Consider the following 26865-nt stretch of genomic DNA (forward strand, 5'->3'; position numbering starts at 1 on the left):
CTGTCTTGCCTGAAGGGGGCGCTGACTGAATCACGTGAAAGAGGCGTGATGGGGGCAGAGAGCCTATCACAGGGTGGGAGGTAGCTACTAGGTCACGGAGGGCGGGACTTGTTTGTTTCTACTTCCGGTTCACTAGTGACGCTTCCGCTGTGGGCACGGTAGGCTCTGAGGTGGGTGTGGAGATGGAGCCGGCAGCTGCTCGTGGGAGCCCCGCGCGGAAGCGCGTTCGAGCGGAGAGGAAGCGGCGGCAGTCGCCGCGGGCGGGAGACTCCGGCGATGGGGGCGAGGAGGCCCGACGTGCCCGGCACCTGACGATGTTGTCCGGGAAGCCGGAGGTGGAGCGGTGCCTGGAGGAGCTGGTGTTCGGCGGCAGCCAGGAGGCCGAGGAGGAGGAGACGCTGCAGCGGTTGCGGGCCCGGGGCAAGAAGGTGAGGCGGGGGGAGGGGATAAGTAAAGATCGGAAAGACGGGGGTTGGCGGATGTAGAAAGGGCCCCACTGAGGCACCCCTCCCCGTAAGCCTCACTTCTTCCTGCGTCTGGGTGCGCTTTCCCCGCACGGGGAGTGAGCATGCGGCGCTCCCTGTCCGCAGCACGGGTTCAAATAGCCGTGTAGCTGGTGCGGTAATGCTTAGGCGAGTAAAGTCACCCCCGAACCCTGTGAGCATGTGGCCACTTGGTGCTTTCCTCCCCTGCCATTCGTAGTGGTGTAGTGTCATGCTGCCTCGTCCCGCAAGAGCCATCCACTTCCATGTGCAGTTAGTCATACTGTAGACACAGTTGAGTTTTTGCTGCAGCACAAATCTACACCATTTGTACTGTGTGCTGCAGTCAATGTAGGCAAAGCCTCCCCTTTCAACTGCTCTCTGTTGGGAAGGGGAATAGGCCCCTGACTAAAGTCTTACTTACATTTATATGTCTTATTTATATGGTTAGAGTTATATGTGTAAAATCTTACTTAAATGTATATGTGGCTTATTTTTCTGGGCAGTTTTAAATATGAAGCATAAAACTGCTTTGGGTTGCTTGTAGCAATAGCCACTACATTTGTAGGTAGTGAACTAATGATGTTAAATTTAGATTAATCAGCTAATGGAATAGTTGATGTAATTTGCATCGACTATTCAATTAGTCGAGAAGGGCACTTTCACCTGCTGGCTTTTGCTACATTTTAAATGTGCAAGCACCACAGGGCCAGCGGGGCATGACACATCTGATGGGGAGGTGGGGGAGGAAGCAACTAGTCGAATACATCCCTATACTGAATGTGGGTTCGCAGGCAGAATCAATTTCAGATCTAGTGGGACTTTTGGCATTAAGAGTGAAAGACCTAGGAATACAGCTGGAACTTACTGAAAATCTTGCTTAAAGGTGCATCTTATTACATGTAGACTAGTCTGTCAGTAGCAATAGATAGGTGGCTTTTTTAACAGATGTGTCTTTTTAGTATAAATAAATTGTTCTCTAAACTATGACCTTTCCTGAGAAATAGTGGGTATGGACTATGGGAGGGGAGATAACTGCTTGTCTGATTCTTGTGGTTGGGGTGGGCATTTGGAGGAGGGGAGCATTAGGAACTGCACTCTGTATCCCTCCTGGCTCTACACCCAGCATGCGGAGATGGGAAAAGCAGTGGTTTTACTACGATTCTTTTATTTTTCCCCTATGGAAAAATGTCTTTTAAACTTTCTCTGTTTAAAGTTGTAAATATTAAATTTGTCCAGTGTTTGACCATATGGTATGGGTTTTTTCTTTAAGCTTGATACTGTCACAGGAAATCTTCTAAAAGAGGACATCAGTGACTCAGAAGTGGAGAATGAAGCAAAAGATAATTTTCCTGCATCTAAAAAACCTGCCTGGGTGGATGATGATGATGAAGTTGAGGAAATGTGAGTTAAGCTCATAATGTTATGATGTGACTGGAAATAAGGGGAAATAGAGGTATTGACTTCAAGAATTGGAAGAAATACTGAGTGTGTTGTTCTAAATGGCTGCTTTTTGAAGTCTTCAAGAAAATAAGGATTGCTACTATGCTTTTTGCAGTTTTAGCATTGAGAATATGGCTTTGTTTCCTAGAGTTGACATGACACATCGTTATCGCAAAGGCATGATGAAAAGTGATGCAGAGAAGAAGCTTACCAAAGAGAAACTTAATCAGAGACTTCAAGAACAGTAAGAATTGTTAATGGATTATGTTAGCAAACTTTGCTGTTAATTTTAGTAACATAAGATATGTTATGTTCAAGTAAGATTTGCTCTTTTTTTTTTCTTCTCCTTTTTCACCAAGGGACTTGGGTGAATAACTTAAATTCCTTAAAGCTAGTCTGCTTAACAGCATCGACCATGTTGTGAGGACTTAACAAATAACTAGTATAATGAAAAAAACCCTACATTCTTAGCATGTGATTGTATTGCTTGTCATTGAAGCTTTCAGCTGCTCTGTGGTATGGAGAGGAGACTATTGAAAGCTTTATTGTCATTGGAGCACAGTCTTGTTTCTGTTTCCTTACCATTATATGACATAGGAGAGAAGTTAACATACAAATTAGACTTCATAAAATCCGTTAAGCAACAAAATAAGTAGCTTCATCAATCAAATGCATCCAACCCCGTGGGAGTGAGGCAGGCTGTTGCAGCCCAGGTTGGCTGGAGCAGCCTCCTCACTCCCCTTTTAATTGGTTAACCAGTTAAACATTACATTTAAACAGTTAACCATTTAAACAGAATTTTACATATAGCATAATATTTATATGCCCTAATTATTGCATGTGTGTATTTAAGCATCCTTTTTATTAGGGATTTAAAAATGCACCCATGTAACTGCCAAAAATTATAGTGGTTATATGTGCTGTGGGCTCTGCAGAGGTGTGCAAGGAGCTGCTTTAGCCCCTACCAGTTAAACGGAACTGGTAAGCCTTACCTCTTAAGGGCAAAGCTTACCAGTTAACCTTTTACAGCACTATTTCTTATATATGTGAACTTTGCCATCTAGGCATGTATGAGTATAACATTTTATATATGTATGTCATTTAGTTCAGATTTTCTGTGCTGAATCAGTTCATGGAAGCTAGAGTAGAAAAGATCTATTTAAAAACAGCAAAAGAAGTCTGGCTGCTGCATCTGAGTGAGATGGTGTAATTGTTAGGAGGCACTGTTTTAATGTCTACCTATTAGTGAGAGAAAAGTTGCAGAAAAATCAGTTTTTGGCAGTATGATACACAAATCATTAGAAAAGAATGGGGCTATGAAAATTGTCCTTTCTTTTAGATTTCAGAGAGCTATGGGAGGCGTGCCTTTCTGGGCCCAGAAACACAAGAAGAAAGCCAGAAAAAATGCAAATGATGGTAAATATATTTAAATACATTAGAAAGGCATTCGCTTTTCCAACATGATCCTTTATTTTGTGTGACCTTTTAGAAAGTCATTTGTTGCCTGGCACGTTTCCTGCTTTAACTTTTACTGTGTACTGTATACCTGCTGCTTTATGCCTTCTCTGGCCATGTCTACGCTATGCCGAAGTTCAACTTTGCCACAGTTGATCTTCTGGGGTTCAATTTAGTGGGTCTAGTATAGAACTCAGAGGGTGTCCTGATCAGCTCCAGTATGTCGTCTCCTCTCGAGCAGTAAAGGAAGCTGATCTCCCACTGTGTGGATGTTGCGGAAACACGATTTAAGATCTGTTGACTTCAGGTATGTAATACACAACTCCAGCTGTGTTAATCTTCAGTTGTTCTGCCTCTGTGCTTTAGCTTATTGCTTTGACTCACAGCTGCAGAGAACTCAAAAGATAATAAAGTTTATATGGAGACGCAGCAAGAAATTACACACTTAATGCTCAGTTTTAAATTTGTTTTAACTAGATGATAGTGATGAAGATGATGAGCTGCTTCACAAGACTGGCAATTTTGTGTCTGCGTCAGAGACTTTACCAAGAGGCATTTTACAGGTAAAAATTACACTAACATTTCCTTCAAGGTGTTTAAACCTAGTTACTGTTGATCTGTGTATGTGTATTTCATAACATAAGATGTCATTCTGCTGATTGAGCAACAGAGTTTACCGGTGGTATTGTGGATGACATACTGCAGGGTTCCTAAAACTCTGAAACTTTTCACTCCTTAAAAAAGATAGATGAATCCAGTTAGTCCGGGTTGTAACCTGTCATGTGGTGTTCAAGGCCTTATCCCTCTCAATTCTTACACCTGTACCCTCTGTCTAGTCTTCTGTACTCTTTCCTTTCCTCCCACTACCCTGGAAGACATTGGTATAGGTCTTCATAATATTTTTTCTCCTTTCCTACATGCTTTTAACAGTGAAGTACCCTAAAATCAACAACAATTAATCACCGGCATCTAATTTTTTTTCATATTGAAATAAATGACAGTCAATACCTCAAAGCTGTTGTTTCAAGTTCTCTGGAAGCTCTTCAGTCAGTACTCTTGTTTTACATTTTGAAGGTTTTCTTTGTAATTACAACATCTAGAAAATTGAAATCGAGTCTCTGCAGAACAATTCAGAGATCTTTCTAAAACCTTAACTGGTCCTCTGAGGCCTCCTGTGTGATAGAGGGTGTTTCCCAACAAAGAGTCGAACAAAAGCAAGTAGTCTGCTTCAGGTTATTTATATTGTTCCAGATTAGCAGGCTGCCAATTTCTAAAGTGTAGAAATTGGGTAAACTATTTCCTGTTTTTTTGGTTTTTTTTAAATAGAAACTGCAATAGCAAAATGCATTAAATATAAGAACTCATCTCTGCCAGGAAGGCTGTTGTTAAATGTAGCACTACAACAACAGTGAAGACTGGCTTTCAAAAGTTAGGGTGGAGGAAAAGCAAAATTAAACTTTAAATGGATGGTCAGCTGAAACCTTATTTACATGTACTCCATAGTGTACTGTGGATGACAAGCTTTAATAAAAATATGAAAATTAACTTCAAATACCTGTAATCTGATGTGTGACTAGGTTTTATTCTGTAGTTATGCAGAATGCTTACTGGGGTGTAAAATCCCTTTTAATTGGTTAACCAATTAAAGGGGGGAGGGAAAGAGAGGAAGAGCAACCCTGTCTGTGGGGTGCCTGGGCCCGCCACAGACAGAGGCTGCACTGGTTGGACTGCAGCAGCATCTGTTTGCGGTGAGCCCTCTGCCATGGGCCTGAGGCTGCTCCAGCCCCCACTGTTTAACCTTAACCAGTAAGCCTCACTAGTTAAGAGTAGGCTTCTGGGTAACCGATTAAACATTCACATCCCTAATGGTTACAAGGTTAGCTCAAGGTCCCTCCTGCACTTCTATGCTCTACAAATCATTGAAACTGAAATCCCATTAAGCCTTCTTTCCATAAGAAGAGTTGGCAAAGGACATGCAGTTGGAAAAGTAACTGAAGCCTGTGTTTAAACCACATTGGTCTTGTCTTTTCTTTCTTTCTTTCTTTTTTTTTAAGATGAAAAATTGCTTGCATGCTAATAATGACCGCCTTTCTGATGCTAAACTGACAACAGTGCAGTTCCATCCTTCCGCTCAAGTAGTTATGACTGCTGGACTTGATCAGTCTATATCATTGTTCCAGGTGAGCAGCTTATGTTGAATTTATAAAATGTAAAATGAACAATGAGATTGTGAATCACTTTAATGTGCTTCTAAAGTGCTGTCTATATTAAACATAAAATCAGTTTTATTATGCAAAAAATAGCTTTTGATGGGTGACCCCAGCAACAATCCTTTCTCCCATGCATCACCATAGGTATGATGGTTGGCTGAGTTGCTTGAATAGGGTTGGGATAGGATATTCTTGGCTGAGGTCCTCTATCTGGAAACCATTCTCACCTGTGATCTATTGTACTTTGGCCATATCTAAAACATGTAAAAAAATTTTTTAGCAGGCTGCTTAATTTGAGGATTTATTTTGGAATAAATGGTTTCTATTTATTTAAGATGGCACTGGTACAGTACACAGTCGTAATTCTTGTAGTTATATACAGAAAAAATCTGAAAGGCACATTACAAATAAATATAAGAAACAAAACTAACTTTTTTTTTCTGATTTCTTGAAGGTGGATGGTAAAACTAATCCAAAGATACAGAGCATACATCTGGAAAGCTTTCCCGTTTATAAGGCTCATTTCAGTGCTGATGGAGAACAGGTTATAGCTACTAGTACATGTAGTAAACTGTTTTATGTGTATGACATGATGAGTGGAAATATTGTTCCTGTAAAACAAATAAGAGGTGAGGCTTTATTGCAATGTTAGATGCTTTTTAAGGTCTGTAGTTCTAAACCTTTTGAAAGAAAATATAAACTGCTTAATAGCACTGATCAAATTTACTTAAGAACATACAGATAAGTTGTGATACTTGCTAATCTAGTTGGCACATTCAGATAGGTCAGCATTCTCACAAGGCACTCTTTCAATTTTATTTTTAAGCCTGCAGTCATTTGGAGACTCAGTGGGGTAGTTGAGTAAGTCTTAAAAAACAATGAATAGTATAGTAGCACCTTAAAAACCTAACAAAACATGTAGATGATCATGAGCTTTCGTGAGCAAAACCCTCTTCTTCAGGTGACTGGACTATTAAAAGTCCAGATCCAAGAATAAATAAGTGGGGGGGGGGGGGGGGAGGGGAGGGGAGGAGACAGTGAATACATTGTTCAACTTGATTGGTTAAGTCATTAGGATACGGAAGGTAGTGTGCGAGCCAGCTGATGTCTCTGTTCATTTCATTCTGATAATTTACAAGTTTAATTCTTAAGTTCCAACCTTTCCCTGTGTATTTGGCTTGTGGAATTGGCCTGAAACAACACCGTTATTTGTTGATCCATTAATGAGTGCCTGGACAGATTAAAGTGTTCTCTAACAGATTTTTGTGTTGCTTATTTGGATTTGTGTCCATTAATTCTTTCCTGTAGAGACTGTCTAGTTTAGCCAATGTACATGGCAGTGGGGCATTGCTGGCATTTGATGGCATAGATCACATTAGTGGATGTGCAGTTAAATGAGCCCCTGATGTTGTGGCTGATGTGGTTGTAATCACTTGTGTAGTCGTATGGGCAGAGTTAGCACCGGGGCTGATTGTAGAGGTGGGTTCCTGGATGATTATGATGGAGGTAGGTTGTGTGGTTACTGGAAATAATTGCTTTGAGGTTAGGGGCTTATCTGTAGGCAAGGATTGGCCTCTTCCCCCCCCCCCCCCCCCCCCAAAGGCCTGTGAGAGTGAGGGGTCATTTTCCAGGATAGGTTGTAGATTGTTGATAATGCATTGGAGGGGTTTAAGTTGTGGGGCTGTAGGTGATGACAAATGAAATTCTGTAGAAAGGCCAAAAAGAGAGAACAGGATTCTTGGATATTTATTCTTGGGTCTGGACTTTTAATACTCCAGTCATTTGAAGAAGAGGGTTTTGCCCATGAAAACTCATGATACCATTTACATGTTTTGTTTGTCTTTAAGGTGCTACTAGTCTATTTGTTGTTTGTCATTTAGAGAGTATTTTGTTAATCCTTCTATTCTCTCAACCAGTCTGAACTCCTAAAAGATTAGCAATTTATTAGCTCTGTCATGCTTAGGCCAGATACAATATGATATTTGACACATTTGTCATCCATTTGTCTCTGCTCAGGTGGTGAGGAAGGTATGGTCTTAGGGGATGGTTGACAGTGTTTGCTGCTTGGTACTAAGCAGTCAAAATAACTGTCTGTTTTTCTCTCCCCTCACACCTTGATGAAATCTATGATAAAAAGCTGTTACACTCATTGGGGTAAACTAAAATTCTGATGGGGTTTTTTGTACTCTTTTTTTTCTTTGAGGAATGCAAGAGAAATTTATCAGAAAGTTTGAAGTCTCTCCAGATGGCTCATTCCTGCTGCTTACTGGGACTTCGGGTTATCTTCATTTGTTAACAATGAAGGTAGCTGTCTTGTTTGATATTTATAAGGGTTGTCAACCCCTGGGAGTTTGCTGTCATGGAATCAAGGAGTTGATTATTCAGTTCATACGGCTATGTGGGAATGGTGGGCTGAGGGAGAATTGCCCACTATGGAAAAATCTAAAACATCTCTAAATCTTTGGAAACAGTTTACTCTTTCATCTGCTTAATGTGAATATACATATGTACTTGAAGGGGCTTTTCCATGCCACAGAATAAATAAGGTGTTACCACCTTTTTCATATGATGACATAGCTGTTGCTTTAAAAAAATGGGGTTCTATGTTGCAGAGGTTGGGTTTGTTTTCTCTTAAAGAAGTTTTGTTCGTGGTTGGCAATGGAAATGGATAAATTGGGACAGTCATGACAGTTATGAAATTTTTCAACTCTGTTTGAAGTCTCATCCGTCTGGTAGCGATAGACCAGAAATTCCTTAGTGGGGGAAAAAAGTATTCACATCAAAAACCACTACTCTGCACTTCATTTGGCTGAGATGTAGTTTAGTTCAGTCTCTTACTTGCTTAAAGTGAGCAGGTAAGTCCAACTGAACTACACTGTCCATTGCAGTAACCTGGACTGTATGAGGCACGTTTAGGAAGGCTATGGATAAATTTACGCTGCTTCCTTGCTCTGTAGATTTCTAGAAGTTCTCATTCTCAGGCCAGTTCTTGCATTCATTAAAAACACCAATGCTCTCTTTTTGGGGGGAAGCGCAAACAAACCTGCCACTTAAACATATTGTTGCCTATGTCAGAAAAATTGGTGTGTGGATAAGCTATTTCAGTAGCTTGTGGATTTTAATGTACACTTGAACCTCCTTAATGAGGGTGTCTGTTTGGACTCTCACATGGCTGGAGCACCAGTGCCAGCTTCTCGCTGCAGGTTGGGGAGCCCCAGGCCTCCTAAGATGGATCCAGGCAAGCCGCAGGTTGGATCTAGCCTACGGGCTCTGCCTGGCAGGGGGAGGCAGAGCCTCTCATGCCCAAACGCTTTGTCTTCTCCCCGCCCCCCTTCCCCTCCCCACGCTTTTCCTTCTTCCCAAAGCCTGCACCCCCTGCACCCTCCGGGTATGTCTACACTGCATTCCTCTTTCGAGAGAGGAATGCAGATGCAGCTGAGCGATATTGCAAATGAAGTGCGGATTTGAATTTCCCATGCTTCATTTGCATAATCGCATCCGGGTGCTATTTCAAAATACCCTATTTCGGAAAAAAAACTCAGTCTAGAAGCAGTTATTTCGAAAGAAAACGCTTCTTTCGAAATTACCCTTAAACCTCATTTTATAAGAAGTAAGGATAATTTCGGAAGAAGGGTTTTCTTTCAAAATAACTGCGTCTAGACTGCGTTTCTTTTTTCGAAATAGCGCCTGGACACAATTATGCAGATGAAGCATGGGAAATTCAAATCCACGTTTCCTTTGGAATTTCGCTCAGCTGCATCTGTGTTCCTCTCGAAAGAGGTATGCAGTGCAGACATACCCTCCCTCCCAGACCCCTGGTCCCACTCCTGCATCACCACCTCCAATAACAGTTTAAATACAGTGTGTTAAGGATTTCTTGTGACATGTTATACATGTACAGTGCTCTATGATGGTTTGTACATACGTAAGCTTTAGTAATAGACTTTGTTTACCCTTAATTATGGCAACGACCATGTTCCCAAAATTCATGTTCCCAATAAGCCAGCATTGCCTATTTCCCAAGGTTGCCGGATTAAATAGGTTCAAGTATATTAGTGATATGTTCATAATTGTCCTGCCACATTTTCACTTCACTAAATGAAAATTATTCTTTGTAGGATACTACATATTAAACTACAAACTTCATTGTATTTGGAGCCAGCAAAAATACATAGAGATGAAATATACCATAAAAAATGAGGGTGACAAAAATGATTAGGCTGTGCATAGGGTTTAAATGCTTAATGTATTCATGTTTTAAGAAATATTAATACTTTTTTATGACATCTCAAAAATGAAGAGATTGTCCTTTTCCTTTTTTTATAGATGTCCTTCCTGTTCTTGAATATCTGACAGTTCCTTCTCAAGAGTGATTACTTTGCCCTTTTGTGGGAGCAGGTTTTAAGAGAGATAGCAGAGAACAGTTGTCTTGGTTGAACTTATCTAAAGCATTTAAAGTTACCCATTTCAAAGGGGAATGCTAATGGATTTGGAAACTACCTTTTTAAAATCAATTCATATATTGCCTTCAAGGAAAAAATGACAGACATTTGCCGCAAAGAAAATCTGGAATTCTTAGAGACAATAGCATAAAATCAGCTACTCTCGTTAACATTCCCTATGTCCCTGGTCTGCAAGTGTATTTGTGCAATGGGATCCATGTGCCTGTGAAGAACAGGATTGGAGCCTTATTTTGTAGTCCTGCTACATTCCGATTCCTGAAGTCCTACTAGGTGCAGCAGGAATCAGATTTTCCTTGGTTATGCTTATTTTCATGATCAAATAGTAGGGTGGCAAATCAGGCAATGAAAAGGACATTTTTTGATTTCCAGAAATAACAAAGATCTGATTTCTTTTGATCTTCTGAATACTTGTCTTAGTGAAGAATACTCTTTGTTCTCCTAGACAAAGGAGCTGATTGGCAGTATGAAAATAAATGGAAATGCTGTTGCATCAGCATTCTCTCCAGATAGCAACAAAATTTACACAAATTCTGGTAAGTAATTTTGTTTTCTTAACATTAATTTCAGATTTAATCCTGTTTAAAACAAAAGTTTATGGGTTTTTTTGGAAGTTGGTTAGGCTGTTAAAGAATGACATTTGAAAAGGATACCCTTACACTTAAGACTCCATGTGCTTCCCTCAAATATGTATGTAAACCCTAATTTGCCTACATCTGCCACTACTGCCCAAACAGGATTAAGGGGAAAATAGAAAGAAGGGAAATGAAAGGAAATTTAACATACCAGTGTGTCCTGCTTAATTGTCATGCACTGCTTTATAGTTTTGTCATCCTATTGAAGTTGCTTTTTAAAAATTTCATGAAAGCTGTATGCTTGCATCACACCCTGTAATATTTAATGGAAATGCTTTACTGTCCTAAATTGACAAATTTGATAATGCAGTTTTCACCGCCATGAAAATTCTTTGCTATTCCTATGGTGAAAGTTATGGCACACACGAGGGAAAGAAATAGTCCCCGAATATTACACTTGTTTCTATTGAAATTTATAATACTCAACAATGGTTTCAATGTTTACTCTTTTTGAAAGCCTCTAACAAGAAGATGGCATATTCAGCATTCTCCTCTCTTGCTTTGAATCATACAGCTGCTCATTATTGCTAGTTAAGGATTTTTATCTTCCCTCTTATCTGCTGTCTGGTCTGCCTTTTTTGTAGAAAAAATTGTCACTAGACATGAAAGGCCATGTTAGGTTAAGTTAGTTTTACATGTAAATCCTTTATCTTTAATCCAAGAATGTGCAAACGATTGATTTTTCAAGCATGAAATTTGAAGTCAACCCCATTTTATTTTTTTTCAAGGAATGTTACATTTCAGTTAATCAGCTGATTGAGTATTTGATGGAATTAACTCTGCTATTCAATAAGTCAATAAGAGAGGGTGGAGTGCTCACTATCTAGGCTGCAGCGAGAGCTCTTACTACATTTTAAAAGGCAGAGGCGCAGCAATCAAGACCTAGCACGAGCAGGGACTACTTGAGTCCCCACTCGCCCCAGGATCCCTGCTACACGTCAGCCTGCCCTCTCCCCCTGTGGAGACTGTGCTGGTGGGAACCAGCTTTTAAGTCAACTCCAGCTGTTGTCCCCTGCCCCATTCTCCTTGCTGCCTTTGATACAGAGGCATCAATGTGGGAGAGGGAGTGACTAGTCGAGTAGTGACTTGACTACCCGATAAGCCTAGGTTTATTGGGTAGTTGACTAGTTGCTTACATCCCTAATGTTTATTACAAGGCTTTCCCTTCTGTTCTATAATCTCCACATTTGTCAGATACCTGGACATATTATCAGATTTCTATAAAGTAGATCTTAAGTAAATTTTGATTGTGCCAATTTTTTCATAGTTATTTAATTACTAGATTTTATACATTAACAGTTACTTCTCCTTGGCTCATACTTAGATGAGGGTGAAGTTTTCATTTGGGACGTGAAAAGTCGGCGCTGTATAAACAGGTTCACTGATGAAGGCTGCTTGCGTGGAACATGTCTTGCTGTGTCAAAAAATGGGCAGTATGTGGCATGTGGGTAAGTGATACTAAAACAAACATTTTTAAAGTGATCAGTAAAGGAATAGGAGATGAAAATAAATTTAGGCTATGTCGGCACTTCAGACCTTACAGCAGCACAGCTTTACTTTTGCACTCTAAGGCCTGCCATGTAGCTGCTTTATGCTGGTGGAAGAGAGCTCTGTTGCTGGGTAAATTAAACCACCCCAAAACAAGCGGTGATACCTGTCAGCAGGAGAGCGTCTCCCACTGTCGAAGCATTGTCCACATTCATTCTTCTGTTGGTGAAACTTTTTGTTGGTCAGGAGTGTTTGGCCCTTTTGTTGGTCAGATGTGTGGAAAAAACAATGTAGACATAACGGCTACGTCTACACTGGCCGCTTTTCCGGAAGGGGCATGTTAATTTCTGCTATCGTAATAGGGAAATCCGCGGGGGATTTAAATATCCCCCGCGGCATTTAAATAAAAATGTCCGCCGCTTTTTTCCGGCTTTTAGAAAAAAAGCCTACTTCGAAGTAGGAATAAGATCCTCCGGAAAAGGGCGCTTTTTCCGGAGGATCGGGGCCAGTGTAGAAGCTCTTTTTTCCGGCTTTTCTAAAAGCCGGAAAAAAGCGGCGGACATTTTTATTTAAATGCCGCGGGGGATATTTAAATCCCCCGCGGATTTCCCTATTACGATAGCAGAAATTAACATGCCCCTTCCAGAAAAGCGGCCAGTGTAGACGTAGCCAGTCTGAGTTTACTAGGTGGAGAGATGCATGAACATAAAGTTCTGCTGTGTTCATAAGGGTCCATAAAATACTGTAATCTCACCAAATCTGCGTTTTCATTAGAGATATTTAAAATGTGTTTGTCAACGTGTAACTGCTGAAAATTTCTGATGCACTGTAATAGTAATCAGCCCTGTTCTTGCCAGATTGTGTGAGCTTGCAGTCAGGCAGATCCTGACGTTGCGCCTCAGCCTGACATTTTTTTTTCTTTATATCAGTAAAGTTTATCTACAACTTTAACTCAGACACCTCATATCAAGCCGCTTAATACAAGAGCTTATATCTCAGGCTCTCTTTCTACTGCAAATGCTAGTAACATTTGACTTTCCTGAATATTTTTACAAGTGCAGACATTGTTAAACTAGTTTAACTACAGAGCTGTTAAACAAGATTCCTGACCACTTCATAGTAACAAATATCAGTTCAAGGATTTTTCTCCTCAGCCTTCCCATGCTCTCTCTTCTCTACTAGTTTAATTCTCTGTTTGTCATCTTTTTAAAATATGGCAATGATTTGTAAGGAGACAAATTCATTTGAAAACTGCATTGATAAAAATGGAAGGTTTTTTTTAAGATAAATACAGTTGGAAAAATGGGTTTGCTTACTTTGTGCATTTGTTGGCTCTTGTGCAGTCATTTTCAGTGCATCCTTAGTCAATCTATCCTTGTTTTTAAAAACATCCTTAGGTAAAAGGAGCAGAAAAACATTTTTGCAGGATTTTGAAGGACTTAATATTTAGAGTCTGATGCATGAAACGGGAATCTTTCTGAAATAGTGATTTCATGGTTCATATTATCCTTTGTATAAAAAACAAACTTAATATATGGCACTAACACTCCACCTCTAGTAGGATATAATTCTTCTCCTACAACTCTTTTTAAACCAGTTTATACTTCAGAAGGAATTGCCCGTTGATATTATTTGATCTTGGTTTGATTCATTTTGAAGAGAATCACTAGCTTGCTGATAATCTTATTGCTATACATGTAGGTTAAATAAGGTGTCTTTCCATTAAGAGGAAATGAGTAGATGGATTTCAGTAGATGGAATACTAGTAACTGTTTTCTGTTATGTATAGAACTCTTTTGTGGGCCAGACCTGAATAGTCACAGAATTGCATGGTTCAAAGAAAATCTAGATAAGTTAATGGAGGATGGGCCTATCATTGGCTATTAGCTAATATGGGCAGGGAAGGTGTGTGTTTGCTGGTAGCTAAGAATGAGCAGTAGGATGGATTACTTGATTACCTGTTCTGGTTATTGTCTTTAAAGCACCTGGCATTGATTTTTCCAGCTTTGAAAAATAGGATACTGTGTTAGATGGATCTTTGATCTGACCAAGTGTGGCCATTCATATTTAAAGTACATATTACTTCTCCAGATGTAATCTAAATCTGAGCTTACAAACATGCATCTGATGAAGTGGGTCTTTGCCCACGAAAGCTTATACTCCAATAAATCTGTTTGTCTAGAAGGTGCCACTAGACTTCTCGTTGTTTATACATAAATTAATAACTAGAAAATAATTTTTAATTTGTCAGTTGGTAGCCTGCTCCAGATGAAACTTTCTAAACCAAATAAGTGTCTAGAATTATGACCTGTAAAGTGAGTAACCATGTGGAAACTAGTAGTTCTTTACTTGTGTATAACTTTTAGAACCTTGAATTCAGATTACTTCATCTTTACTGCTTTTACCTCTAGGGCTAGTGTCTCTCTCTCTCTCTCTCTCTCTCACACTCACACTCACACTCACACTCACACTCACACTCACACTCACACTCACACTCACACTCACACTCACACTCACACTCACACTCACACACACACAAATGCAGACACCCGAAATTGCAAATGAAGCAGGGATTTAAATGATTTTTTTAATAGACTGGCAATTATTTTCCTCTCTCTAGCTCCAGTTCAGGAGTTGTCAATGTGTATACCCATGATGTTTGCCTCAGAGAAAACAATCCTAAACCAGTTAAAGCCATAATGAACCTGGTTACAGCTGCGACATCTTTGTCCTTCAACCCTACCACGGAAATTTTGGCAGTTGCCTCCAATGCAGCAGATGATGCTGTCAAACTGGTAAGTCAAGCTTTTATTCTTTTCACTAAATGGTTACTATGATGCAAATGCCTAAACTGAACCTCATAATGAGACAAGGAAGTGGTTTTATTGTTAATAGGTAAATATCTGTGCCAGCCATATTCTGCTGTCTAATACTACATTTATGGAACAGATACCCTAAATTTTTTTGTTGTAATACTTAGGTACCCTTACCCCAGTTACCTTTGCGCTGTGCAAATATGTGACTAAAGATAGTTTTCTTCTCTAGCTCTTTGAAGGTTTTGGTTCCCTTATCCTCTGTAGCCAGAGATAGAGCTGTCCATTGATAAACTAGATTAAATATATGATTTCTCCACACTTGGAAAAAATATGTAACTAAATTAAGTAGTATCCAGTGATTACATGGAAAATACAGTAACACTCCCCTACATATAGTTCTTGTAATTACTCACCAGCTGGGAAGGTTGAACTGAATTCTTAAGAACTTATCTCTGTGTTACTTGGGAGCTCCAATAAGGATGTTAAGCAAAACTCAGCTACCTTCCTTTCTCTATGCTGCTGTCTGTTTTCAGTAAATAGGATGGTACTAATATTTGTTTTCTTACCTGTAGTTGTTTTCTTACCTGTAATAGTTTAAGAGGCTATTGAAATTAGTGTATACTAAAATAGAGAAAGAGTAGTCTGGTCTTTTGGTTTTGATTCTGCCTGTCAAAGATGCTCCATAGTGTATCTGATGCAAGACTACGTGAATGTATTCATTAGACTAGACTAGCAACGTGGTAGCAGTCAACTCACATTAATGCTTAATGGTGCTAAACCTGTGAAATCTAACGAAAGAAACCAGACATTTGAATGCTTGACTGGAAGAAAATTAGAGGTTAGCTGACTTAAAACTGTTCTGTTATCACAGGACGGAGTTATGAAAAATAAACCCAAGATAATTGTAGGCAGTACATGAATTTAAAACATACTGCTGGTTTTTTAATCCAAGTATCTTTCAATGTTTGCAGTGAAAATACTGTAGAAGTATTGGTCTGTTAAAACTATGAAGAAGTGTATTAAGGATAAGGGGCACCCAAAACCTCTCTGAATCTGTTTCAAATGCAGAAAGGATGTTTCAAATGCAGGACAAGATACCTTCAGTTAGCGCCTGAATCCAAGCTGTCTTAGGATTCGTTCTAGTTTAGATGATGATTTTATCCTCAAAACAAGGAGAAGTTTCTGGAGTCAAGACAACTTGAAAACCAAAACAAAAGTATGAATTCAGAATTGGTGGAGTAAAAAGTGTGAAAAGATATTCAGAACTTGAATCTAATGGTGTATGAATTCTACTTTGTTTAGTATGGTAGGCCTTGAAGATGGAAAGATATAGAAAATAAGGAGACAGTATATTATTTCCTATCTCTTTATAAAAATCTCTTACAGGTTTTGGCTAAGGTTAATTCCTGAGTCTCCTTGCTTTGAGGCTTCCCTGCAGCATGCCTATCCTTATTATGGAACCAGACCAACTTTCATAACCATAGAGAAGTTGCCCTTTCTGTTTATGTAGTCTGTTGCAAGTGCTGGTGGATGACCAGATTTGCTTCACTGATGTGTTTGACTAGTCAGGAAGGGTACATGGGCGGGGTGTGGTTGTGTGGTTTGGTGTGTTTTATAAAGAACACAGGACTTTTCAGAGAGGTTCAGCCAGGGACTTTTTTCTCTGACTGGCAGATTCAGGAGTGCTAAAACAATTTGTACAGCCATTGAACCAAACTGTAAACCCTGTATGTTATGGAAACCTCTTTGAGCCATGTGATCCAGCACCTATTGGCAAACTGGCAATGTTGAAATTCCACTAGCAATGGCAATTCTGAGGGACCCAATCTCCATCCTTTCAACGCTTGACTCATTAAGCTGCACGCTGGCCATTTTCACAGCACTAAGTAAAGATTCAACTTCCAGTTTAGCAGCTACAGAAAGACAGTTGAATGTGCTTTTGGTAGCTTGAAGGGGCAATGGCACTTACTCACTCACAAGAGTGGGATATTTTCTTAGAGATCCATTGTTCATAGATGCTTGATGTGTCCTTCATAATATCTGTGAAGCAGAGCGGGAGAGAGAAAGCTGCTGCTTCACAGATAACCATCCTAGGAAGTCTCCTGTAGACCAGGGTACAAAATATATCAGAAGGGCAAAATACATATTGTGCTGGTCAGGGAGTGTGAAAGAAAGTGACCAGGATAGTGATAGTGACTGGGAAATGTTAAGGGAGATTAGAGAGGCTGTAAAAATAAACTCAGTAATAATGGAGGATTTTAACTATACCCCCCTATTGACTGGGTACACGTCACCTCAAGAATGGATGCAGTGATAGTTTAACACCTTAAAATGACTGCTGCTTGGAGCAGCTGATTCTGGAAACCTACAAGAGAGACCATTCTTAATTTAGTTCTAAGTGGAGTGCGGGATCTGGTGCAAAAGGTGAATCTAGCTGGACTACTTAGAAATAGCAACCATAATATAATTAAATTTAACATTCCTATGGCTAGAAACACCACAGCAGCCCAATGCTATGGCATTTAATTTCAGAAAGGGGGACTACACAAAAATGAGGCAGCTAGTTAAAAAGAAATTAAAAGGTACAATGGCAAAAGTAAAATGCCTGAAAGATGCATGGAAATGTTTCAAAGACACCATATTAGAGGCTCAACTTAAATGTATATCCCAAATTAAAAAACACATTAGAACCAAAAAATGCCACTGTGGTTAAACAATCAAGTAAAAAGCAGTGAAAGATAGCAGCATCATTTAAAAAGTAGATGCTAAATCCTAGTGAGGAAACCAGAAAGGAGCCAAGTAACATCAGAAGCAGGACGCCTGCTAAACAACCAGTGGGGCCACTGGATGATCAAGACAATCATTATGGAGAAACTAAATAAATATCTGCACCTGTCTGGATGGCTGAGGATGTGAGGAAGATTCCCAAACCTGAGCCATTCTTTAGGTGACAAATCTGAGGAATTGTTCCAGATTGAGGTGTCATTAGTGGAGGTTTTGGAACAAATTGATTAAAATAAACAGTAACCAGTCCCCAGAATGAGATGGCAGCAGGGAATAGGGGAGGCTGCTGTGAGGCAGCTTCTGTCTGTAGTGGGCCAAGGCTCACCATGGGCAGAGGCTGCTGCCACCAAACAGTCCCTGTTGGCAGTGGCCAGGGAGGTGGCCAGTCCATGCTGCCCAAATGGGTTATTGCACTCAGTATGTGTCGCGACTAAGTGGTCCCAGCTTGCGTTGGTCCGGGATGCTGCGCCTCTGCATTTTAAATGTAGTAAGAGTCCGGCTGCTCTTACTACAATTAAAATGCAGAGCCGCAGCATCGATGGCCCTGGAGCCAACACAAGCTGGGACTGCTCAAGCCAGCACCTGGAAATACTTCTGCTGTGGCTCTGATAAGCGGTCCTTATCGACTAATCGTGTAGTCAATACAAGTTGTATCGACCACATGATTAGCCAGATAAGCACAATTTAACATCCTTATGCAACACTACCGCGCTACTAACTGTGGTTTGTAACCCATCCTTTAAATCATTGTCTGTACAAATGATTGGTGCGCCAAGGACTCTAGAGGTGATCCAGTCTATTACAGACTGGTAAGTCTAACTTTAGTACTGGGCAAATAGATTGAAAAGTACAGTAAAGAGTAGAATTGTCAGAAACCTAGATGAACATTATTTGTTGGAAAGAAAGTCAACATGGTTTCGGTAAAGGGAAATCATGTCTCACTAATCTTCAAGAATTCTTTGGAGGCGTCAACAAGCAGGTGGACAAGGGGGATCCGGTATTGGGATGTAAGCGAGAAGTTGACAAGCTTAGACTTATCAGATAATCAGATAATTGAGTCGAGTGCTTGCTTCCCCTCACCTGCTTTGCTGCTTCTGGGAAGGAAACCTGAACTGGTTCCCCCAGCACTGTCTCCATGGTACTGCCTCCCTCTCCGCTGCGTCGATCAGAGGAAGCAGTGGGGAGAGCTGGGGGTAGGGGAGTCTGCCAGGAAGCAACCTCTACCTGCAGTGGGCCTAGGCTCACCCAGCTCATGCCGGCCTGGAACCTCTGCTTCTCTGCATTTCAAATGTAGCAAGAGCTTCCTAGCTCTGTAGGACTTACCTCGGCTGTGCCTCTGCAGATTAAATGTAGTAGGAGCTGGTCTACCTGCGCATCTGACTCCTACTACATTTAAACTTCACATGTTTGACTGATCATGTAGTCAGCTACCTGCCTCTGACATCCTTAATCCAGTGGATATAGCCAGGTTCTGCAACCTACAGCTCTAGAGCCATATATGGCTTTTTTGTCTATCCCAAAATATACAATTTTTTAAAATGAAAAGTTAAATTCAAAATTTTAAAAATGCATAATTAAACATGTCAAGATCGCCCTTTTTTGTCTTTCACCTTTTAACTGTTCATTTTAACAACCATCCATCTTCTCCACTCATTGAGGGTTGTGCATATTCTCTTTTATTTGATTGGTCTAGAAATCTTTCCATCATCAATGTGATGGTGAACTCTGTTGCCCCAAGTAGTAAAAATGGCAAAGAGAAAGAGAGTACTCAAATTTTCAAAAGGAGCAGACAGACTTTGTGGATAGGCCTGGATCTCCACACTGTCCCCAATGAAAATCAAATTTAGAATGGTATTTCATGACACAACAATGCAGCATTTGTTACAAAATACTCTGAGGGAGGTGTGCAAAAGAAAGCCTGCAAGGAGCTATTGGGTAAAATAGTCTGCTGGCATGGTCAAAAAAGATGGGAGCTTAAACTCAGCAAGTTTTGTAGGCTCTTACAGCATTATTTGAGAAGGGAAGCCTTTCACTGATGGGGATTACATGAAGAGATGCAGGCTAAGGTCATGATCTATGTGACGAGTTTCACAAAGACAAAATTTTACAGAAAATTCAAGACATGCCATTCTCAGCAAAAACAGTTGATGACAGAGCTGTGAAAATGGCCCATCAAATCGACAAGGAACGAATGCAAACTTTGAGTACAGCTACTTACTTTTTGTTTGCTTTGGACAAGACAACCAATATATGTGATGTTAATCAATTGTCTATTCTGGGACTTTCTGTTTGTGGAAATGCTGTGCATGAAGAAATGACTGAGATTACCAATGAAAAATAAAACAAGGAGCAGAGACATTCTTAAAACGGTGATGAACATCGTAAACAAGAAAGAAATACAGTTGGATAATCTTGCGTCTGCGTGTACAGACGGTGCACCTTTTATGGTCTGCGAATACAGAACAGCTGAACTGCCCTCTTTTGAACTTTCATTGAATTATGCATCAGGAGGCACTTAGTTCCACAAGATTGTGCACAAAACTCGGAAATGTAATGGGACTCATAGTTTGTTTGCATTGTCAATTGGATTCTTGCCTGAGCCCTTAATCACCATCAATTTCAGTCACTGATCAAGGAAGTAGATTCAGAATACCCCGATCTACTAATGCCACAGTAGTGTTCACTGGTTATCTCTTGGCAGAGTTTTGTCTCGTTTTGCCCCCTGCGTTAACAAGATTAAGTAATTTTTGGATAGGAAGGGTGTTAAACATCCTGAGCTTTCAGACTGTGACTGGTTGATCAAGTTTTACTATCTTGTCTACATTACTGGTCATCTGAATGAGTTGAACCTTAAGCTACGAGGGCAAGAAAATACAATCCTGACTCTGCAGCAGGAAGTGTATGAATATGAGTCAAAATTGACTGTTTTCATCGAAGATACTGAGGACAGGCAGACTAGCACATTGCAAAAGATTATGAATGTTTTGTATCAGAGAGAGAATTAACAGCCTTTATTTGCAGGACCTTGCTGGATATGTTTCGGAGCTCCTCGTCGCATCCAAGTCTTGTTTTGTTTACTTTTTTGCAAATGCAGTGTTCTGTTTATGTTTACGGTTCATCCACATGAAGTATCTGTTGAGCTGGATTTGTCAGTCATTCCAGGCATTTATCAGCAATTTGAAAGTGGAAATAGCAGATTTCAAAGGAGTTGGATATCTTGGTGGAAAAATTCATCAAGCTAAATTCTGATTTAGAGTGCCTTGCTCGACAACATGCAGAATTGGCAAAACTGTACAAATGGACTGACATGAAGAAATTGGAGCACAATGATGATCTGATTTTGCATGGTGTTGTATAAGACAAGAAGTTCTTTCCAAGTTTGCAGAATGTCACCTCTTGGCCTTACTTTCAATGTTTGGCTCCACGTATATATGAATTTTATATATGAATTTACGTATCTCTCATTTGAATCACATCAGAGGTAACTTGCACTCAAGACTGACTGAAAACAGCCTGAATGCATGCATGAAGCTGAATTTGACCAGTTATGATGTAAACATCAAAGAAATGTGTGGAAAAAATGCAGCAGCAGAAGTCTCATTAAACAGAGTCATTGAGTACTATGTTTAATTTATGCTATTAATCATCATGTCAATTATCAGTAATACAGTTGTATAGTTTTAGTCATGCTAATGGGCATTTTTATATTGGCTCTTTGTTGACTGCTTGTTCTGATTTTTTTTTATATAGTTTGGCTCTTTGGTTTGAGAAGGTTGCCAACCCTGGGATGTAGTATACTTAGATTTCCAGAAAGCTTTTGACAAGGTTTCTCACCAAAGGCTCTCGTCCATTGACAGCTTACTTTGCTTAAGAGGGAAGAGCCTCTCATAGATTGGTAACTGGTTTAAAATATGGGAAACAAAGCGTAGGAATAAATGGTCAGTCTTCAGAATGGAGAGAGGTAACTTGTGGTATCCCTCAGGAGTCCGTATTGGTACCAGTCCTATTCAACATATTCATAAATGATCTGGAAAAAGGGGAAAACAGTTGGCAAAATTTGAAGATGAGACAAAACTGTTCAAGGTAATTAAGTCCAAACCAGACTGTGAAGAGCTTCAAAAGGATCTCACTAAACTAGGTGACTGGATAATGATATGGCAGATGAATTTTAATGTTGATAAATGCAAAGCAATGACTATTGGAAAACATCTCATCTATACGTATAAAATGAGATCTTGGAGTCATTGCAGATAGTTCTCTAAAAACATCAACTCAATGTGCAGTGGCAATCAAAAAAGCAAACAATGTTGGAAATCATTAAGAAAAAGGTAGAGAAAAGACAGAATATTTTAATGCCTCTATATAAATACATGGTATGCCCACATTTTGAATACTGCATGCAGATGTGGTCACCTCATCTCATAAAAGATCTTGGTATTGGAAAAAGTTTAGAAAAGAGGCAATGAAAATGATTAAGCGAATAAATAGCTGCCCTGTGAGGATAGATTAATAAGATTGGCACTTTTCTGCTTAGAAAAGAGGAGATTAATGGGGAATATGATAGAAGTCTATAAAATCATGGCTGGTGTGGAGAAAGTAAAATAAGGAAAAGTCATTTGCTTGCTCCCATAACACAAGAACTAAAGGGTCACCAAATGAAATGAATGGGTAGCAGGTTTAAAACAAACAAAAGGAAGTATTTCTTCACACAATGCACAGTGGATCTGTGGAACTCCTTGCCAGGTCTTTAACTGGGTTCTAAAAAGGGCTGAATTAATTCATGGAGGCGTAGTCCTTCAATGCCTAATAACTAGGATGGTCAGGAATGCTGTCCTTTGTCTCTGTTTGTCAGAGGCTGAGAATGGATGACAGTAGAGGGATCACTTGATGATTACCTGTTCTGTTCATTCCATCTGAGGTACCTGGGATTGGCCACTGTTGGAAGACACATTACTGGGCCAGATGGATCTTTGGTCTGACTCCGTATAGTTCTTGTCACTTAACCTTCAAAACATCAACTCTGCGTTTCTTCCAACGTGCACACGCTGCAAATATAGTTTTAATAATAATAAAAGCATAGTTTCTCTACAGACTGATGGCACTTCCTCAATAATACTTCTGATCTTACACATGGAACTGGATTTTTTTCAGACCTGTTAGTTGCATACTTTCAGTATATAATGTTACTGGACAGTTAAAGTTTATGTTGCTTTCATTTTAACAGTGCTAAGGTTTCAATGTTCTTGTTAATCAACTTTATTCAAAGAAATATATTGACATAACTGTTTAAAACCCTACTTTTGAATCAATTAGATATTGATGCTTTATTGTACCTTAAATGTTACATCGTTTGAGTTGGTGAATAATTGTTCAGGTTAATAGGAACAAACTCTACAATCTTCTCCAAAATATTGTTTGTCTAACATGGAACAAAAGTTCCTTCTTGAAAAGGCCTTCAGTTAGTGAAAACCCTAGAAATCTGTAGTAAAAATTGATTTTCCCACTGAGCTATTTCCAGACAACTCTGAAATTCTCCAAGGTACAAAATAATGGATAGCTCCCATCCCCCCCCCCCCCCCCCCCCCCCCCAAAAAAAAAAAAAGCCAAGGCCTGGCTGGCTAGTGTCAAGAAAATGACCATTCATAAGGCCCTGGTTTTCTTAGTTGTCTGAATTCCATAAAAGGATTTCTGATAGAGAATACAGCTTTCTTTGAATCTGAGTTGAACACATTGTCATAACTTACGCATGCATCCCGAAAGGAAATACTTCATGCCTAGTACCAATATGTTGTGCACAACTGAAAAATACAGAGTTATGAGAACTCTGAAGCCTGATGTGATGCTAGGTATAATTTTAGAGTAGTCATCCCAAAATAAACTCCATGTGCTGAAAAGAATGCCCTCGATATTTAATATTGATATTAAAATGAAATGTTCTCTGACAATAGTGGTTTGAAATGGGTATATTGAGATGCTATTGAAAATAGTTTTATAAGTTTTGAAACTCCAAATTGTGGAAACTTACAGTATTTTACCCTGTTGTAACTGTTAATTGTATACTTTTCTTAATAGGTACATATTCCTTCATTTACTGTATTCTCAAACTTCCCAGTGTTCAGAAAGAAGCTAATTTATCTTGCTCAGTCTATGGACTTCTCTCCCAGAAGTGGATTTTTTTCAATAGGAAACAACAAAGGCAAGGCTTTGTTGTATAGGTATGTATTAAATTAGCCTCCTTAAGCTTTTTTGTTTAAGGAGACCTTTTACTGTATTTAAGGAGTGGAGTAGTTGACTGCAGAGACTTGTTTGGTAATTGGATAGTCTTTAGTTCCCTAGGGCACTAGCTCAATTCTGACATTCAAGTTAATTAACTTTTATTCAGCGTGTGGAATACATGCAATGTATCTTATGTTTTGTCAACCACTTTACGTTCTGAAGAGCAAATTTTGTGGTCGGTTCAATAGACTATGCCATGGGTTTTAGTCCACATATTACTGAAATGTCCGTACCAAAAAGCCGCCATCATAGTTTTTTCAGTGGAGGCCAGGGATTGAACACTACACAAATTGAAATGCCCTAACGGTTATCTGAGGCATATCTCTGAAGCTTTGAGGTGTTCAGAGATGCCGGAGCAAACCACCAGTACTACTGAACATTATTAATGGGTACTTCGTTTCTACTGTGGGTCAATATCATTGCAGAAAGCAATCTACATTTTAGGTGCAGATTCACTCCTTGTAGGAAATTTTCCTTTAACACCACCTCAGCTTGAAGGAACTAACACACAATGTTTGTCTCCTGTGCTGATACGTAAATCCTATAAATTGTCCTGTTTATTGCATGAGTGTGTAGCTTCGTATTAGAAGATGAGTATGTGGGATTTTGTTGCAGAATGGTTATTCACAAGCTTCACCAAATCACAGGAAATGAGGACATTTTATTTTATTCTGATAATACTCAAAAGCTTCACTTAAAACTTGAAGCCCTTTTGTGTAAGGGACTGTACAAATAAGTACTTCAGTGGGACTCCAAATAGCAGAGATTGAGCATGTTGATCCGACATGAGGAAAGTTCACGATTGACGTTTTGTGAAGGGTATTAGATTGTTTTGTAAGGGGGAGAAGATAAATATCCGTAACAATCTTAGGCTCAGAGTTAAGTCAGTTGGTGTCATGAATGTGGATGGTAGTTCACTAACTAGAGATTTAAAAATCTCATAATTAGACTTGACACAGGTAAACAAGCCTTGGGTGGGTTGGAGTTATGAGAAATAAGGCTTACAACAGACTGCAAAAAAAGTTCGTGTGCATCTTTATATTAAAATGTTAATATGAATATAATGCACTTGGGGACAACAAACTGATACTTCTGTCCTGAGTGGCTAACATTTGAAGAATATATTGTGTAAGGATTCCTGAAAGCCAGCTAAGATATGATGCAACTATATACTGTAGAGGAACATGTTAGTGAAATTATAGAATAGATATACTAATTATACTATTTTCAGATCTAGTAATAACAAATGTTGTCTGCATCTTACAATAACACTTGTAAGGTTGTTTAATTTAAGTGATTTACTTTGTTTTAGGTTGAAACATTATTCGGATTTCTAAAGAGACTGTGTGAGGAAAGCTACTTTGGATCACAAAATGTAAGTAATTTTGAGTCAGCAGTCAGTAGCATAATTCTGGAGAAATATGTTTCAATCTTGCTCCTCTTCCCTTGATTAAACTTCACTTTGGTGTGTTGGGGGACAATTTGGGAGGCATCTCATGTTTCCTGCATTCTTAAAGACAGCTCTTCAGGTTCCATGTAATACAAATCATGGTGACTTGTATGTCCTTGAGGGCAGGATTTTGTTGCCAAGCAGGCATCTTTATAAGTTTCTCCATCCAACTTTTGGCAAAGAACTTTGGCTTTTCAATTTCTGCTGCTTTGCTAATGAATTGCTAATCAACATGCTATCCTAGCAGTCGTTATTTTCTTGTGCCACCTTTCTTACAAATAAAATTCTGCTCTAATATAAATATTCTAGGCTCAATCTTAACAAACAGTAAGTTTAAACTGCAGACTTCAGTGTTTAAATCTGTTTATAATTGGCATATACAGATTTAGCTTGATTTGATAATTAACTGATCTAGTTGTGTCCAAAAAAGGTTTAGTTTACACAATCTGTGGTATTTTTACCATTCAACCTGCTTATCTAATAAAAGATATACAGTAAAATCTCCTCATTTTGTTACACATCATTGGGTGATTTCCACTAGTAACCCAATACTGTTGATAATGAACCCAAATGCAATGCCTAGAACAGTGCAAACTGGGAGTGAACTATTTGTAAACTTCAACAAATATTCACTTATCTGTGGTGTCTAATGTCTTGCAGATGCTAATGTATTCCTCTGTACTGCTCTCTCCCCAGATCCTGTAATCTTCAGTTGCAAGTATGCAGATTAAAAAAAACCTGCTGACTTTAAAAATATTTTTGTATTTTTATGAAAGTTGTAAGTTCCAATGTCCAATAAAAACACCAAATAACATTTTTCCTGATACATCTTTCAACTTTATCCCCAAAAGGTGTTCTTGGAAGCAAGTTAAGTAATATTTGAATGGCTGGTATGCTAATCTCACTGTATGATCTGTCCCTCTTCAGCAAACACTTAATTCTTTGAATTATTTTAGGAGCGTCAAGTGTTGGAGTGACAGAAATGAGCTAAACACATTGAATTTTAACCAGTTTAGTACAGTAAACATTTATATTTTCCATACCGTTGGAGTTAAGTTGGTTTTACGGTTCTAAAAATACATCTGTTTTATAAGAAACTAATTGTACATCTGAATATTATCTATTAATTTTTTAAAAAATTCGTGGCAGAAACCACCAGCTAATCATAAGCTATTTTACGTTTAAGATTAGGTGGCATTTCAGGATACTTATCAGTTAGTTGACTCATAACCTTTTTAACTATGAAACTCTTCAGGCATTACTCAATCAGCAGGGGTATTTTTTATAGATGCTGGAAGCTTCATCACTGGGTCCCAAATACGCAGCATCTCTGTTTCATCCCTTACTTGGTCTGAACTGGTTTCCT

At 39.2% G+C, this 26865-nt stretch overlaps 1 protein-coding gene across 1 annotated transcript; it reads left to right on the plus strand.

The window, feature by feature from the left end:
- Positions 1-115: 115 nt before the first annotated feature.
- UTP18 (UTP18 small subunit processome component) lies at positions 116-26316 on the plus strand. The gene is made up of 14 exons (XM_075903805.1): positions 116-428; positions 1756-1886; positions 2074-2169; positions 3265-3341; positions 3858-3943; positions 5435-5560; positions 6045-6219; positions 7794-7894; positions 10496-10586; positions 12010-12133; positions 14794-14968; positions 23846-23988; positions 25362-25424; positions 26196-26316. Exons 1-13 carry the CDS (start codon positions 183-185, stop codon positions 25384-25386), a joined length of 1596 nt encoding a protein of 531 aa, XP_075759920.1. The 5' UTR covers positions 116-182; the 3' UTR covers positions 25387-25424; positions 26196-26316.
- Positions 26317-26865: the final 549 nt, after the last annotated feature.

The sequence above is a fragment of the Pelodiscus sinensis genome, chromosome 20 (assembly GCF_049634645.1).
Source record: "Pelodiscus sinensis isolate JC-2024 chromosome 20, ASM4963464v1, whole genome shotgun sequence".
Taxonomy (NCBI): Eukaryota; Metazoa; Chordata; order Testudines; family Trionychidae; genus Pelodiscus; species Pelodiscus sinensis.

Bases quoted from the DNA above. Each gene is read 5' to 3' on its own strand.
- UTP18 (XM_075903805.1), top strand. From the start codon at position 183: ATGGAGCCGGCAGCTGCTCGTGGGAGCCCCGCGCGGAAGCGCGTTCGA. The intron at 429-1,755 runs GTGAGGCGGGGG...TTTTTCTTTAAG, and splicing joins TGCGGGCCCGGGGCAAGAAG to CTTGATACTGTCACAGGAAA. The intron at 3,944-5,434 runs GTAAAAATTACA...TTTTTTTTTAAG, and splicing joins TACCAAGAGGCATTTTACAG to ATGAAAAATTGCTTGCATGC.